The sequence below is a fragment of the Cetorhinus maximus genome, chromosome 25, assembly GCF_964194155.1.
Source record: "Cetorhinus maximus chromosome 25, sCetMax3.hap1.1, whole genome shotgun sequence".
Lineage (NCBI taxonomy): Eukaryota > Metazoa > Chordata > Chondrichthyes > Lamniformes > Cetorhinidae > Cetorhinus > Cetorhinus maximus.
Genome location: NC_135903.1, coordinates 3,127,875 through 3,145,417, shown reverse-complemented (window position 1 = coordinate 3,145,417; position 17,543 = coordinate 3,127,875). Strand labels below are relative to the sequence as shown.

Genomic DNA, 17,543 nt, shown 5'->3' with positions numbered 1-17,543 from the left:
AATCAGTATAGAAAGGTATTAATCTAGACTTTTATGACTTTCTACTTAGACCTGATATACTCGGGTAGTTTAAAAATCTCTTCTCCAGGATGTCCAGTTTTGCATTAGGTTTGGCTCTTGGATGAGTCCAAACTGATCTGGTATGTTGGATTTTTGATCCATGATTGAAAATTTTAAAGCGTAGGTTCAGCTTTAAGAAGTTGCGGAAATTCAAAATGGCGCCGCCATTCATTTCAAGGCAATGGGTTCACCTGCACTTGCCGATTTTGGCGGGCTCCTGCTGCAATGTCGCTCGCACTCAGCCTTGAAAAAATTTCTAACATTCGCAGCTTGCATCGACAAGCTGTAGACTTCTCCATTTCCGCGCTATGCTTTAGAGTCGCCAAAGCTGATTCTTTAGTCGAAATTTTTCCAACGGAGTTTTTAAATGGCAATTTCTGGCCACGGAACTATTTATAAGTTTCTCAGGACCTGCTTTAGCCTGGAGTTTAATAGGTTTAGCTCACCCCTGCTCGGTCAGCTGACTTGGCACAGGGGATTGCAGCTGGACTTCCAAGAAATCCCAAGGAGTCTTCTGCTGCAGTGAGGAATTTTATACACCTGCCTTCAGCTTCCAAGCCTTTCTTTGGAGCTTTTCCCTGGCGGTTTTCGTCTGCACATCTGCTTTTTGAGCTTTTCTTTGGGTCAGAATTCTTCTTCCAATTTTTCTTTAGTCTTGCTGGATTTTTGTTCTTCTTATCATTTTTTGCAAGGTTGTGGGTTTTTCATTTCCTGGTACGATGTTGTAGAATGTTGGATACCAGTTGCTAGGTCTTAATGAAGTCTTCGTAGTATTAAGTAAGTTAACTGTATGTATTTATTTATTACAAGAACTATGTATATATATTAAAGGGTTCAAACAAGGAGCTGTCTCCATGCTTACTTGTACACATGGCTCTGTCCAACACTTGACTGACCCCCTAGGTGTGGGCCATGTGTTCTTATACATCTCTGCATCACTGTGTGGGCAGTACTGCACTCAGTCCCATGTTAACCCTACGTGCGCCCACAGGGCACCTAAAGGAAACTGGGATGCAGCTGGTAGTCTTGCAGAGTTACCACCTTTTTTCATGATACACGGGGATGTAATTGTGATTTGTTTCTTGATCTTTTATTTTGTTGTTGATAATTCATGAACCACCTTGGTAACCTTAAGGGCTGTGCCTCCACCTCAATGCACACGCACACAAGTAAACTTGAAAAATCAATTCAAAAATCTTTTCAAAATCAAAGTGACTGGTTTGCATTTTAGAGAATTTTCAGCTCAAACATGGAAATATCCAATCCAAAACTGAAGAGAAAGTAATCTTCCTGCCAATACCAGTTGCTTATTGGGTGGTAAACTCAAAGTTAGGCCTCACATGTTATTCATTCCTTTCAGTAATCTCAAATAAACAGCTCCAGTGTGCAAATAATCAATGTTATCCATTATCGTTACCAAAAATAACGTACCATTTGTAACTTCCTTCTATTTTGTTTTCATTGGGGTTAGTCCAGCCAGAATGCTTGGATATGATCCCTCATTCAAAATTAGAAGAAAAAGGATTGAATTCTAGAAATATCATGAGTAAGGGAGCAGGAAGAGTTCATTACAAATCTATTCAAAAATATAACAAGGCCTACCTTTGACCTCAGCCTCACTTTATTGAGAGGTTCCCTCATTAAAGGCCTGATTTTAATAGTGTGTACATGAATGGGTTTTGATTGGATTAAAATCGAGCCCTTAGCGTTCTTCTGTGGAGGGTCTGTGTGATATAATCTGTGGAAATAGTTTCCGTTCATCTCCGGAAGCTTTTATTTTTTTCCTCAGATGCTGCAGCTCTCCCTTCGGTTCTAAGTTAGTTCTAAGGCCCTGAAGTGAAAATGAATTCAGGCAGCATCAACCCAGGTCCCATTGGCTTGGGAACGACGGGGAAAAGTTTACCACAATTTGATGCTGAATTGGTATTTTGTTGGTGAGGCGCTGCTGTTCCAGAGTTGGGATTAAGAGGGATCATTTGGGAAGAACAGAGTAGGCATTTGCCCACATGTAACCCACGGACTGGAAACTCTTGGTGCAGGAAATGAGCATCGAAAGCATTCCCTTTTTCCAAACTTCCTCAGCAGTGATATATCCTGACAAATATTTGTCTTCTCCATCTCCCCAGTAGCACCCCCACCAAAAAAGGTATTAAGAATTTTCTTCTATAATCAGCTCCTGGCCAGAAGAACCCAATATTAAATGACCAACTTTGCTCCTCTTTTATAGTTGTAAGATTTCTTTGTGTCAGTATGAACTGTGATGCCTGGCATATGATAATAGTGAACGTGGACTGTCTATATTTATATTCTATATGCAATAACAAGCTTCCTTTGGCATTGCTCCTGGTAATCCGTTTTTAGGCGCACTATAAAGAAAATGTGAACTGGACACTGAATGAATGCAGCACACAAGATTTTTAATCTTGTTATGCTCACACCTTATATATAAAAGTGGGAGCTGTGTTTTATTTCTCATTATCTATGGATCAGAATGAGCCATAAAACAATTTCAAATGGGAACCTGTATTTGAGACAATGCCTGTTAGTCTGGCACCACAGGAAGTATAGGCTGGATTTTATGTGCTCTGCCGCTTGTGTTTTGGGTGGTGGGGAGTGGGGGGGTGGGGGGAGCACATAAAATCGGGCGGGTGCCCAGCCCACTACCTTCCTGCCCATCCCTGAGCTCACTTCCATTTTACAGGGGGTGGGCAGGTGCCAAAATCGGCAGCCTGCCCACCATATTCAAATAAGTAATCAAGGGTCAATCAGGCTTGTTATCAAGCCAGTTGATCCTGATAATGTGCTGCCTAACGCCATAAAAAGTTTGGCCTGGGCAGCTGGGCGGGGACAGGCAGCCCAATTTTTTTTTAAAGTTCTTCAAAGGGCAGGAAGGAAGTGGGAGGGGGTTTGCTCTTTGGGGGCTGCCCTTCACCGATCATAGGGCAACGCCCCTAAGAGCAAACTCCCCCCTTCCTTCCCACTTGGCCGCAGCCTTAAACCCAACCCCTCTCCCCACCACCCTGCCCCTCTCCCTAACCTATCCAAAGCTTCCCCGCCCAAGACCCCGGACTTCCCTGCTCCCCGGATCCATGAGCCATCTACCTCCTTCTCCTGCAGTCCCAGCAACTGCCATTGATGCACTCTTGACGCTGCCGGGACTGATGAGCTGCCAGCCAATCCGATTGGCAGCAGCTCCAGAGGGCAGGACTTCCTCCCCAGTGACGGGCAGAAGTCCCACTTGGTTCTTGCTTCATAGCCTTTGCTTCAGGGTGGGCCAGCCAACCACCACCCCGTATTATTCAGCCCTACATGTCCCTTGTGTGGATGGGTACATTTATGCATAGACTCTGTACTGTTGACTCTGAGGATAGATGGGTTTGAATTTGCCATGTTTTTTTCTACCTATTGCAACACCTGAGCGTTCAAATATCAGGTATAGATGAAGCGACAGTCCCAGGTTCTCACAGATCTTTACCCTTTAACAAAGTAGAAATAAAGACTTTCATTTCGATAGCACTTTTCAGGACACCCCAAACCATGAAGTACTTTTGAAATCTGGTGGTTATAGTTCACTCAGGGAGCTCAAGTTGCTGTGGCAACATGCACATTTACGCGCGTGTTGTAGTCTGGAGCTGTGGATAGGGATGCTGGAGGCCTCAAAGCTCTTCCCATCACTTGGCTGACCAGGAATCTCTACCTATAACGAAAACAGAAAATGCTGGAAAATCTCAGCAGGTCTGGCAGAATCTGTGGAGAGAGAAACAGAGTTAATGTTTCGAGTCTGAAGAAGAGTCACACAGACTCGAAACGTTAACTCTGTTTCTCTCTCCACAGATGCTGCCAGACCTGCTGAGTTTTCCGGCATTTTCTGTTTTTATTTCAGATTTCCAGCATCCGCAGTATTTTGCTTTCATCTCAGGAATCTCAACTACTCTTAGTGCCTGTTATTGGCATACATTGGATAGATATGCAGGTTGATACTCAACCTAGTTGGCTGAACAAACGTTCCGTGGCCATCAAGGGGTGGGACTCAAACCCAGAGCTTCTGACTCAGAGGCTGGGTTGCTACCCACTGTGCCGCAAGACCTCCCTTGTGTCGTGTAGTCACTTGTAATGCAGGAAGTGTAGCAACCCATTTGTGCAGTTGAAGGATCAATATAGGCCAGGGTGCCAGGGAAAAACCCCCTGCACTTCTTCAAATTGTGCCCATGGAGTTCATTTATGCCCCCTGAGAGGGCAGCCAGGACCTTTAACATCTCATTCAAAAGGCAATCCCACTAATGCTGCAGCGCCTCCCTCAGTGCTACAGTGGAGTGTCAGCCTAGATCGTGAGTGGGACTTGTATTCAAAACCTTCTGTCTCAGAGGCAAGAGTTCTACCTACCAAGCCACAGCACTGAGCCTTAGACAGACGCCCTTCAGCAGCTTTGTCAACTCAGCAATTAGAAACACTCAAAGTGATCACAGTTTAAAATGGTTTTGAACGAAACTTTAAGCGACTCTGCTGTAATCTGCCAAACTGACCTTTGCCACCAATCCCAGGTATTTTATTAGAAATTCAGATTAGTACGACATTGAGCGACAGCCATTCGAAGCTGTAGATCCCTAAGAACATCTTATTTAATTGTCCTTAATGTCCAGCAGGCTTGTAACATCAGTACAGTTATGCTGGTAGCTTGTAATTATTTTTTGGTGCAAATCTCTGTTGAATTTGAATAAGTCAAGAGCGCGGAAACTGTCATTAAAAATGCCAACCACAGACATTATCGGTAAATTCCAGACTTGATTTGGCAAGTTTTTCAGATGGACTTCAGTGGTCCTGAGGTACAGGCACAATTTAATCCCTACTCCCCAAACCAGGAAACAATGCCGGAGTAAATTAAAGTCTGTGCACATTTATATCTTAATAGCTTTAATTAATCCTTCTTATAAGTGCTGTTTTGGGAGGATTGGATTGATTAATATTGTACACATTGTACTCTTTTGAAAAAGTTGAATGTTATGAGCGTCCTTTTCCACCAAGTGGTTTAGATGCAAGAAACACAAGTCAAAATTTGATATCCTGTGTTGCTTGTCACCTGAACTCTGTTGATAACACAATGCTAAAGAGAGGAAAATCTGACCCTTAAATGTAAAACCTTCACAGAGAATCATGATTAGCTTTTTATTCAATTGTTGGCTATTTCTAAACAAAAAAACCTATATTAAGAGTGGATGCGCTTCTGTGATCACTGTTGGTACAACAACTTACATTTATATAGAGTCTTAAGTGCAGTAAAACACCCCAAGATATTTCACAGGAGTATTCCCAAACAAAATTTGACACCAAGCCCCAAAAGGAGGTATTAGGAGACATAACAAGGTAGGTTTTATATAGCGTCTTAAAAGCGGAGAGAGAGGTAAAGGGGAAGAAAGATTTAAGGAGGTAATTTCAGAGCTTAGGTCCCAGGCAGCTGAAGGCACAACTGCCAATGGTGGAGCAATTAAAATTGGGGTTGTGCATGAGGCCAGAATTGGAGGAGTGCAGAGATCTCAGAGGGTCAGAGGGTTGTAGAGCTGGAGTAGGATACAGATATGGGGAGGGCTGAGACCCTATGGAGGGATTTGACCTTGAGGATCAAGTCCTGTTGCAGTAAAGCCCTGTAGCTTGAGTCTGTGTGTTTTCCAAATGGTTGTTTTGATCAATTTTTTGCAGAGAAGCCAACAAGGGGAGATACAATCTCTGCGGCAAAATGACCCACATCATGTTGGGCCTCAGGCCTCTGGAACATTAGTCTGACAAGCAGCTAGACACCCCAGGACCTGTGATCTTCACTTCATCTATACTCTGAACCCTCAGAAACTGCAATAGCTGGAAAAAAAAATGCCAAATTCAAACCCATGTGTCCTCAGAGTCAACATTACAGACCCCAGGCAGCTCTTTGCTGTAAGTTCCTGGAATTTCAGGCCACAGTCGCAGTTCACATGTAGATGTTAAAGGGAGGGAAGAGGTTAAGAGAAACAGGACGAGATAGGAGTGACCATGGGGAGAAGGTCAATTGTGCAACCAAAGAGGGTTGGGGTAGGAAAACAATGCATGGCAGCAGCCTGTGGTTTTAATGTGGAGCACTCTTGCCCCTATGATCTCCATGTTGTATATTTCATATCTCGGATCTATGCATAGATGACACTAGTTTTGATGTGTAACAGGTTTTATTCACAGTGCTTTAAAATGTCCACTCCATGCTTCAGCTCTGGCTTTGTTAAATTTTCTGACTCCACACCCAGAATTAACCAGTCAAACACAGTGAGCATCAATAGTAAACAGACTCACATAATCAAACACCGAACAATTGAACATTCCACTCCGGATTCAGTTAAGTTTATGTAATTAAATTCTCTTGAATGTCTTTGCTCGCAGTTTAGAGGGAGAAGCTTGGTGAATCTGGAGGTTGCCCATGGACAGGTGAATGAGGCACTCAGGCATAAATCACAGGCACAAAGATCTACCTTGCTCCCGGGTGGCTAACAGCAATGCCTAGGGGATCCATCTTCCATTCCCAGAGACTCCTAGGCAATCTAAGAATGATCCCACTGAAGAAGGTAGACCTTGTGTCAGTGGCACTGTACAGCTGGCACTAGACACTGTCTGGGACAACCAGCAGACTGAATATCACTTCTGCCTTACAGGCTACTTTCTGGCCCTTTGCACACAGCAGCGCTGTTGTTTGTAGAATCATTGGTACAAGCTCCCCATCCCCAGTGCTCCCTGAAATTTCTGTTGCCTGACACTGCAGCCGTCATTAAACTCAAGACTTAAATTATAGGACAGGAGAAAAACACTGACAGAAATTATTTTAATAAAGAGCAAAAATGTATTACCAGGCCTGGAGATTTTTCCAAACTGTAGTATCCTTTTAACTCTAGTGACTTGCGTTTTTAAAGTGCTATTTGGGTGCCAAACGAGCATAACGCATGTTACTGCCCAGTGACACCAACAACAGCAATGAATTTTTACTGATGTGTTGTTAAAATTGATAGTTAGTCTCAATCTGTATGGATGTGGGAATTGTACTACCCCCTTTTTCCAATGTATTTGCTTATTATCTTTGTATGACCCCCCCACACCTTGCCTGTGGCAATGCCTGCCCCAGCCCATTTCCCCATGTCTGTATGAGATGATGCTACCTGGTCCCAGCTCCCTTCCAATGCAGCTCCTATCATGGTATCATAGTACGAAGCAGCACAGAAGGAGACCATTCACTTCACCATGCCCCTGCCTGATATTTGAAAGACTCAGTTCCATGGAAGAATCATATTGGACTCAAAAATAAGTTTCTCTCTCCACAGATGCTGCCAGACCTGCTGAGTTTTTCTAGCACTTTCTGTTTTTATTAGAAAGAACTCCCCCATAGCCCTGAGAGTAAAGCCACTGATTTTCGCAGAAAAATTGATGGTCCGCGTATTCTGAATTGGCCAAATGCCAATATTAAACCCAGATCATCTGCAATTGAGTTTGATTTAGTCAGTCAACACACAGCAATGGACCTAACTGTGAACAGGTAGAATCTCAAGAACATAATCTCAAAACGCCAGTAAAAATCCATGGAAACCCAAACAACAAAATCAGAATTTGACATATTCAGTAACAATGGACCTGTGGCCCTGACTATAAGTGCACTGGAGGGCAGCTTCTCGAACATTGTGTGCATCACATCTGGCCTTCACTTGGAAGTTGCTCACCAGAAGCTCCCTCAACACACAGGAGTCCACCACATCAGTCGAGAAATTGGTTTTTATGACATTTTCGTTGAAACACCAAAGCGACATAGCCTCGGGCTGTTTTATTTTATTTGTCTGGTTGTACTGCCAGCCTGGGCCTGAAGCACACAGAGCAGCAGCGAAATGTGCCTGGCATCCTGCCACACAGCTCCAGTGTCAGCTCAGGAGCTGAATTGACTGACTGGCTGAAGGAGAGACATTGTCCCCTCAGACAGGCATGGGGAGCGAGGAGGGCAATGAAAAATAGGAAGCTGATAAACAGTAGGGGGAGCCGAGAAAAAATTACTCCAGTCGCGCGTAATTCAGACTGCACATCGGCAGAAATTAGATTTATTATTACTGATATCCCTGGAGTGACTTTACATTCGGGGATTCCCACTAGGGCCAATGAAAAGCCTAATGATTTAATGGTGCCCTTTTACGCTTGTAATCTATATCTGTTCCGTTCTCAATCCACTTGGTTCGTTCTACTATGGCAGTTAATGGAAGTGTTTGAAACTATTCCCTGAGACTGACAGATGCTGTAAGGATTGTGCTCACTAAAGTCTCATTTTTCCATTGTAGGTGGCCTAATGGAAAGAGAAGACGGAAGAACAGTCAATCCTCAATGAAATCCACCAGTATGTCAGGTACTGTCACACACAAGTTTCAGAAAGGAACATTAAACTGGCTAACGTGGGCTATGGGGTCACAGAACTACTGGGTGGGATGAGGGAGTAACATTGCCGGAGAATTGGGGACAGTAAGAGCAATCCAGTTTCTGTAAGAAAGCTACTTTCTTTGAAACCAACCTCGCAACACAGATCAACCAACTCAATTCAGGCATGCAAAGTTTTTTTTAATTCATTCTTGGAATGTGAGCATTGTTGGCAAGACCAGTATTTATTGCCCATTCCTAATCTCCCTTGAGAAGGTGGTGGTGAGTCACCTTCTTGAATCGCTGCACTCTATGTGGTATTGGAATGCCGAGTGTGCTATTAGGGAGGGAGTTCCAGGTTTTGACCCAGCAAGAGGTCGTGGGTTTGGAAGATGCTGTCGAAGGAGCTTTGGCAAGTCACTGCAAGACATTGTGTAGATGGTACACACTGCTGTCAACTATGCACCGATGGCGGAAGGAGTGAATGTTTAAGGTGGTGGATGGGGTACCAATCAAGCGGGCTGCTTTGTCCTGGATGGGTTGAGCTTCTTGAATGTTGTGGGAGCTGCACTTATCCAGGCAAGTGGAGAGGATTCCATCACACTCCTGACTTGTGCCTTGTAAATGGTGGACCAGTTTTGGGGATGAGTTATGTGCTGCAGAATTCCCAACCTTCACGCTGCTCTTGTAGCCACAGTATTTATTTGACTGGTCCAGTTCAGTTCCTGGTCCATGGCATGATGGTAGTTACAGATCAGCAGCTATTCTGCTTTTGGCTTGGATGTTTCCAAGTCAATCTCAACTCAAATGGGAGGGAGAGCCAAGAGAGAGAGAGAGAGAGAGAGCCAAGGCTCTCACCAGAAGGACCCTAAAGTTCCCACTGCACTATTTTAAGAAGAGTAGTGAAATACTCTAAGTTTCCTTGGCTATGTTCCTCTCTCAACCAACATCCTGAAGACTGGTCATTCATTTCACTGCTGTTTATAGGATCTTGTAGTTTGCAAATTTGATGCTGAGTTTGCCCACAGAATAACAGTCACTACATTTTGAAGTAATCCATTGTATACAAAGTCTCCCTGGAGATTCCTGAGAGATGTGCTCATGCACTCTAAAACTGCAAGTCTTGCGTTTCACATTTTAGGAATATAGGAACAGGAGTTGGCCATTTAACCCCTGAAGCCTGCTCCACCATCCAATGAGCTCATGGTTGATTTGTGACCTAACTCCATATACCCACCTTTACTCTATATCCCTGAATACCTTCGGATAACAAGTCTATCAATCTCAGTGTTAAAATTAACAATTGAGCTAGCATCAATTACCACTTGCAGAAAAGCGTTCCAAACTTCTGCCACCTTAATGTGACTCCCAATCTGCTCTCAGTCCCCCTCAATGTCTTGAAACTTTCAATCAAATCATCCCTTAATCTTCTAAATACCAGGGAATACAAGTCTTATTTGTGTGATCTCTCGTCATAAGCTTGATTCAAAAAGCCCTTTACAGACATTGACAAAAGCCATGTTCAGGAAAATACTGAGTGCCGTTTTTGTTAAAGGTCAGGCCTTTACTTTCAGAGAGCCCACTAGGTCAGTTAGATGAATCCAAAGTGTCGCTAATGGGAAACCTTCCCTAGGGCAAAGACTTCCTCATCCATAAACCAGCCTGAGAGTTAATCTGAAGCTGCTGGACAGCTCATGAGAACCTCACTGAAAAACAACGTTTATGCTACCAGCATAGGGAGAATTATAATATATATTATAGATGTATATGATATACTATTGAAATACCTCTTGCGAGATTCCTTCCCCTCTAAGTTTCGAAGCCTCGATGTTTCTCATTGTTTGATAATTATAAAATCCCTCACTGTAATTATGTCTGCTGGTTTCCACTGCTGCTTCATAAGAACATAGGAAATAGGAGCAGGAGGAGGCCATTCAGCCTCCATCATTCAATAAGATCATGGATGATCTTCTACTTCAGCATCATTTACCTGCACTATCCCCGTATCGCTTGATGTTTTTACTATCTAGAAATCTATTGATCTACCGATACAGATACATGGGAACACCACCACCTGGAAGTTCTCCTCTTAGCCACTCACCTGTATCACCATTTCTTCACAGTTGCTGGGTCAAAACCCTGGAACTCCCTCCCTAACAGCACTGTGGGTGTACCTACACCACATGGACTGCAGCGGTTCAAGAAGGCAGCTCACCACCACCTTCTCAAGGGCAACTAGGGATGGGCAATAAATGTTGGCCCAGCCAGCGACAGCCACATCCCGTAAATGAATAATTTAATAAATCTCAGTCTTGAACATACTCAACCACTGAGCCTCCACAGTGCCCTGGAGCAGAGATTTCCATTGTGTTACCACATTGATGTTGTCCTCCTTATTCCCACTGGGCCCTTACACCAATCCTACCACAGCTTGATGTAGTCTGTTCCAAATATCCGCTCATCTGATTCACTGGAACCATTTTTACAAAAAGAGAGAGCCAGCACATGTTAGCAATTAAATCAGATGGATCTTGAATGCTGTCTTTCAGTGAGGAGCCCACACGATATCCAATTAGGTTTTCCCATTACACCAGTGAATGAACTGGGGAGACAATCACCTTAATGGCCCCTTCAACTTTAATAAATGAAAGTCAATTCTGAATTGGTTAAACTTCCACCTGTCGTATCAGGTAACTGGAGGCCAACTGGAAAATCCCAGAAAATGCCCTTAGCAAGGCTCTTAATGAGCCTATTTGACTGACTGCCTCAGATTGGACTCAAAACATTAACTCAGTTTCCCTCTCCACAGATGCTGCCAGACCTACTGAGCTTTTATGGCACTTTCTGTTTTTCATTTCTAACTATCTAATACAGCTCTCACTCATACATACTTGATAGTGGAAAGAAACTCCCATTCATAAAATCCATTCCAAGCTTTCAAATCTCCTCAAGTGGTTATTCTCTTATAAAAGCAAATAAACTTTTATCCAGTCCCCACATCAATGACAGACAATCCTTTAAGAGCCTCTGTGCGCTGTCAATTAACCTGTGAAGTCAGAACCCCTGCTGAGATAATTGTAGCTTTTCAAACTCAGCCAAACATTCATAGTGACATTATGATAACCCTTGGGGAAATGTCAACAAAGAGCTCTACTGAAACTGCATGACCAAATGCTAATTTTTTCTAAGCTATGCCTGTCAATCAAAACAATCCTGCAGAGGATTTTTAAAAAAATAATACCGACAGCTGCAGCCTGTTTTTTCCCAAAGTTTAAAGAGCGGCCCATTTTAAAAACTTCAGATCATGACTGTTATGCAGGCCTTATCTACCCTCAAGGGCATGTACATCTATTCCATTAATTTGTGACTCCCACACTGCGGGTAATTGTTCTTGGACCAACCAAAATGGGGTCAGCACTGAGTTCAAATAACTCCGCAGAGTTTGGGTTTCCTGACTGTGTGAATGACACTCTGCCTCCTTCCCGCTACCGGCAATAGTTGGATCTGTCAGAAACGGGGGTGGGACATCTGCACCTGCACCCCGCCCGCCATTTTTTAAAGGTCTGCAGAATTTTTCCAACTCCGTGAAAACCCAGCGCTAGGTATAGGGGAGCTGGTAGGAGAGAAGGAGAAAGAGGAGAGAGGTTGTTGAGGGCGTCAGGAGTGAAGGAGAGATAGCAGGAACTTTACATGAGAAACACATTTCCAAAAAACTTCTACAAGCATACGAAGGATTGAATTTGATTCAAGTATTAGTCTCTTTAATTTCACATCTCTAGTATTCCCCATTCATATATCACAATTTGTTTTAAAATATATTTTATAAAATTATTTTAAAATGTTGGTTTTCCTGATGAGTAACTGTGTCACTATGTTATGCTGCTAAGACATAAATATCCAAAAGGTCCTAGATTGAAATATTGCCCTGTACTGAGTTCACTGAAGAGGACTGGGGGGGATTGATGGGGGAACAGGAATGTTGGCCTCAAGTGACCCCGAATGAGGAGGTGTAAAGATCATTCAGCATTCCTGCTGATTATAATGCACCGGGCGGAATTGTCCCAGATTTGCACTGAGTGCAGCAGCGGGCAGGTAAAATGACGTTTTACCCGCCAGCCACAATGGCGGCTTTTCACGCCGTATCCTCCCAAAGCCGCCACATTAATTATGCATTCCCGGGAAGCAGGCCGTTTCCATGGCGGGCGGACTCTCATTCAGCCGCCACACCATCACCTCGCCGCGTCATCATGCCGGGCGCCATATTTAAAGCGCAGCCACTCGCACACCTCTCGCTGCTTCCAGCCCATGACTTCTGCACAGAAGACATGGCCCCAAAAGACAAGAGGACCGCAGCCCCCGGGTTCAATGATGTGTCCCCCGAGTGCCTTTTGAATGCAGCGGAGTCCGGCCATGAAGTCCTGTACCCTTGCTCTGGCCGCAGGAGGGACAGCAACAGCACTAATCCAGCTGGGAAGGCATTGGCAGCGGTGGTTAGGGCCAACGCACTGCAAAAGAGGTCAGCCACCCAGTGCCACAAAAGGGTGAACGATCTCCTCCGTTCTGCCAGGGTAATCACTCTTCTCATCACCCTCAACTCACACACTCACAAACCCATCACACATCCACAGGGCCCTCACTCACTGCCAGTTCAAGGGACATCACCATTCGCTCTCTCACACACACCGCCATTGTCCCCACTTCGTCCATGTGACCATTCACCACCCATACATGCCAGGCATACTTATCATCTGGCCTGGCAGGCATCCTGCTTACACCTCTCCATCTGTATTCATGCAGGACAAGCTGGCACACAACAAGAGGAAGGGGTCGCAGACCAGTGGAGGAATGCCTGAAATTAAGGTTCTTACAGACGTTGAAAACAGAGCCATCCAGCTGGCCGGCGAGGATCTGGACCATTCCTGTTATGACGGTGAGGTCGGCGCTGCTCTACCAAGGATCCAACATTGCAACATCCATCAGACAACCATGCTGTGAGTGATGTGTCCTGTTTCACAGTCTACTGCCATGCACCAATTATCTCTCCTTGCTTCCGTAGTTACATCTGGGAAACTGCCAAGAGAGTCCACAACCCAAGGCCTCCAATCAAACCCCGAGAGAAGCTCTAAAGAGGAATCTGCTGAAACCCTTCCTGACGACCCGTCACTGCGCTCACCCACACCCTCCACCAGCACAGAGACACACACCTCGGTGGGAGCTAGCTCACAATCTGGTGAGCACATCGCACTTTCTGATCCACAGCAGGTGGCGACGGGAACTTCCAAGGTCCCTGGCACTCGGAAGGCTGCTGGAGGCCAGAACGTTGCTGAGTCCGAGTCAGGTGACGAGCCTCTGGACTCGATCATGCCTCAGTTGCTGGATCTGCAAAGGCAAGCTCGGGAACATCAGGAAGAGATGTCTACTGCACTCCTCAGACTGCAAGGCACGATGGAGGAGGTGTCCTTTAAGCTGAAGTGATGGCGCCGGCATGCCAATGCACTGTCAAAACTGGTACAATGGCGGCTGCCGTGGAGACCTTGGTCCAGGATGTCGCTCCTGCACTGCTGCGTGGGTTGAACTCCATCGCTGATACCATAGTTGGCCTCTAACAGTGTGTACGTGAGAGGGGTGTGGGGCAGCTCGATCTCACTCCAGCTACCCCTTCCACTCACGGAGTCAGCCAGGGGCCCTCGGGCACCCATAGGGAGGAGGATCAGCAGGTGTACCCCCCAGGACCATCCATCCAGGTGACTCCGGGAGTGTCCAGCCCCTCTGAATCCCCTCTTCCTATGATCTCAGCAGCTCCAGTTGTACAGGCCAAGGAGGGTGCCACTGCCACACAGCAGGACCCCGAAAGCAGGCCAGGGGCCCCCCAAATCTCAGCCCTCCAGAAGACGCCCACCAAAGTCATCACAGACAGGGAGTCACAGTCAGCAGGCTGCCTCCACCTCCGCTGTGGATGTCCGGGGAGCACCAAGACGTAGCTGCAGGGTTAGGAAGGTTAGGAAGATGTAACTCTTTTGAGTCAAAACAATTAAACTAAATTAACAAAGTTAAGAAGATGTAACTCTTTCGAGTTATCAACAGTCACAGATTGTAACTCTTTCGAGTACATTCACAGTTCTTGGTTTCCGGGAGTGGGACGTGAACCCACAACCTTCTGATTCAAAGGCGAGGGTGCTATGACCTGAGCCACAGCTGATACCTCGTTAAGAAGATGTAACTCTTTCGAGTTATCAACAGATCGCATGTAACTCTTTCGAGTACATTCACAGTTCTTGGTTTCCGGGAGTGGGACATGAACCCACAACCTTCTGATTCAAAGGCGAGGGTGCTATGAACTGAGCCACAGCTGAAACCTCGTTAAGAAGATGTAACTCTTTCGAGTTATCAATAGATCGCATGTAACTCTTTCGAGTACATTCACAGTTCTTGGTTTCCAGGAGTGGGACATGAACCCACAACCTTCTGATTCAAAGGCGAGGGTGCTATGAACTGAGCCACAGCTGACACCTCAGAATTCTTTCGAGTTATCAACAGTCACAGATTGCAACTCTTTCGAGTACAATCACAGTTCTTGGTTTCCGGGAGTGGGACATGAACCCACAACCTTCTGATTCAAAGGCGAGGGTGCTATGAACTGAGCCACAGCTGACACCTCGTTAAGAAGATGTAGTTGCACAGCCTGGGCACAGGTGTTAATCATTTGTACATAATGTTCACCATTGTAAATAAACTCCCAAGAATGTCTCCCTGCCTATGGGTCCTTGGTCTGATGAGCAGTGCTCTTGTCACTCAGACGTGAAACCTTTCTGCACAAGATAAAGGCAGGTGTCTCAGACCAGGGCCTCTTCCCTGTGCTTTGTGCAACCTTCAGACCAAAGTAATGGTCCGGCTTCACACTGCCTGGACATATTAGTGATGCCTGCACCTCGATGGTGCTTGTCATTGCTGCCAGAATGTCGTGGGCAGGCATCACAGAATTCCGTCATTCTCTCTCTGTGCTCTCAGCACCTTTAAGGTGGGGCTGGCCCCCATCTCTTCAGCATCTGTGACCAGTAACGCTGTGCTCCTGAAGGGCTCAGGTGCTGATGGCAGACAAAGGTAGAGATGCTTTTAAAGTTTCATGGCTGCATCTCTATGATATGATCCTGATTACAGAGTGCAAGCAAGCTGCCCTTGGCCTGACAGGAGTCAGACATTTTCATAGGCTATATGAAGATATATGGAGCATCCTCACTGCATGTTGTCATCATCCTCCTGCAATCAAGAAACTATTAGGGCCTCCGCTGCATCTCCATGACAGGAGCATTCTCACAGTGGGTATATGTGCTGCCAGAAGCCAGGCTGGAATCAAACGTTCATAGATGCAACGTGAGGATCTATGGTGTCTCCCGACTACATTATTATGACTCAGCCGACGGTAAATGCTGAGTTGTTAAAATCCATGAGGGAAACTTGAAACAACTGTCATAATCCATTTTTGCAATTTGTATGTCTAGAGATGCAGACTTTGAATTCAGTAGTAATAAGACCACCAAGTCTCAAGAGGTTTTTTTATAAAATTAAATTAAACATTTATTAATATAAAAAAGATTGTAAGCACATACATACAAAATTACTACTATAATAACTACAGAAATCCCCTACTTAATCTGACTCTCAGTTTACACCCCCGTTAAAGCAACAATAAATCTCTTAGGTTTAAACGGACACCTGGCAAAGCACACCCTGGACAGTCGAATTCAAAATGAGTTTCTTTCAACTCTGGGTCCTTGTAGCCAGCTTGAGGCTTACAGGCTGGAGGCTTCTCACACTTGTTGGATCTTAAAATGCCTCTACCTTACACACTATTTCCTTTCTCCTTTATACATATCTTTCTCTTTGAATGTAAATTTTCCATTGTATCACTAGGCCTTTAACTTTACCTATTCTAACAATAACATCCTTTCATCCCACCAATTTTATTAGCAAGCTGAAAAAATAAACACATTGCTTGGCATCTTCTAGCTAGGTGTAAGATTTCACCCGCAGTCTTGAATGGTTTCTTTTAACAAATGCAAATTTACACTTTACCTTCTACCCTCCTTACATTTACCTAATTAACATCTCAAAACTACTGTTCATCAAAGCACCCAGACTACCTGGTTTTAATCCAGTTAAGACACACACATAGACACAGACCCCACTAGAACTCTATTTTAAAAAATAATTTCCAATAACATTATAGACATTAATATCTATTCATGACATGCATGTCATCATCATCCTTCACAAATCTAGCAGCTATGAGGGCCTCCCAAGTGTGTCTGCCTCAACTGGCCAATGCAAGGGTCTCATCGCTGTCATCACCGTCTTCGAGGACCTCCTCACCCTCATCACTGTCGTTGTCTTCCTCATCGGAGGAGACCTCCAGCTCCTGTATCTCCTTCTCAGCCAACTCCTTTCCCCATTGCAGCACCAGGTTGTAAAGGGCGCAGCAGGCGATGACAATGTGTGACACCATCTGTGGACTGTATTGCAGGGCCCCACCAGACTGGTCCAGGCACCAGAACCTCATCTTCAGCATCCCGATGGTTTGCTCTTCCAAGTTGCAAGCTGCAGCATGAGCCTCATTATAGCGTCGCTCTGCTGCAGTCTGAGGCCACCGCACGGGTGTCATCAACCATGGCCTCTGTGGGTAGCCCTTATCCCCAGGGAGCCATCCCTGCAACTTCTGTGGACCCTGGAAGACGTCAGGGATCTGTGACCAACTGAGAATGTAGGAGTCATGGACACTCCCTGGAAACCGTGCGCAGACCTGCAGGATGAGTTTGTGGTGGTCACACACCAGCTGCACATTCAGCGAATGGAATCCTTTGCGGTTGACATATGTGACTGTGTGTTGCGACGGAGATCTGAGCGCCATGTGAGTGCAGTCAATGGCACCCTGCACCTGTGGGAAACCTGAAATCTGGGCAAATCCAGATTGCTCTTTCACCCTGGCTGTCCTGGTCCCGGGCGAAATGCACAAAGTTGTTTGGCCCTCGAGAAGATGGCACCTGTGACTTCATGGATGCATTTGTGGCTGGAGGATTGTGAGATCCCAC

General features: G+C 45.2%; 1 protein-coding gene across 6 annotated transcripts in view; it reads left to right on the top strand.

Moving 5' to 3' along the window:
* The window catches only part of LOC144667817 (thyroid hormone receptor alpha), a 247,792-nt gene that overhangs the window by 180,515 nt on the left and 49,734 nt on the right, over positions 1–17,543 (top strand). For all 6 annotated transcript variants that reach the window (XM_078529294.1, XM_078529298.1, XM_078529295.1 and 3 more), the window contains one exon: positions 8,385–8,449. In XM_078529294.1, coding sequence (XP_078385420.1) covers positions 8,428–8,449 — 22 coding nt within the window. In that variant the 5' untranslated portion in view covers positions 8,385–8,427. The remainder of the gene's footprint in view (positions 1–8,384; positions 8,450–17,543) is intronic.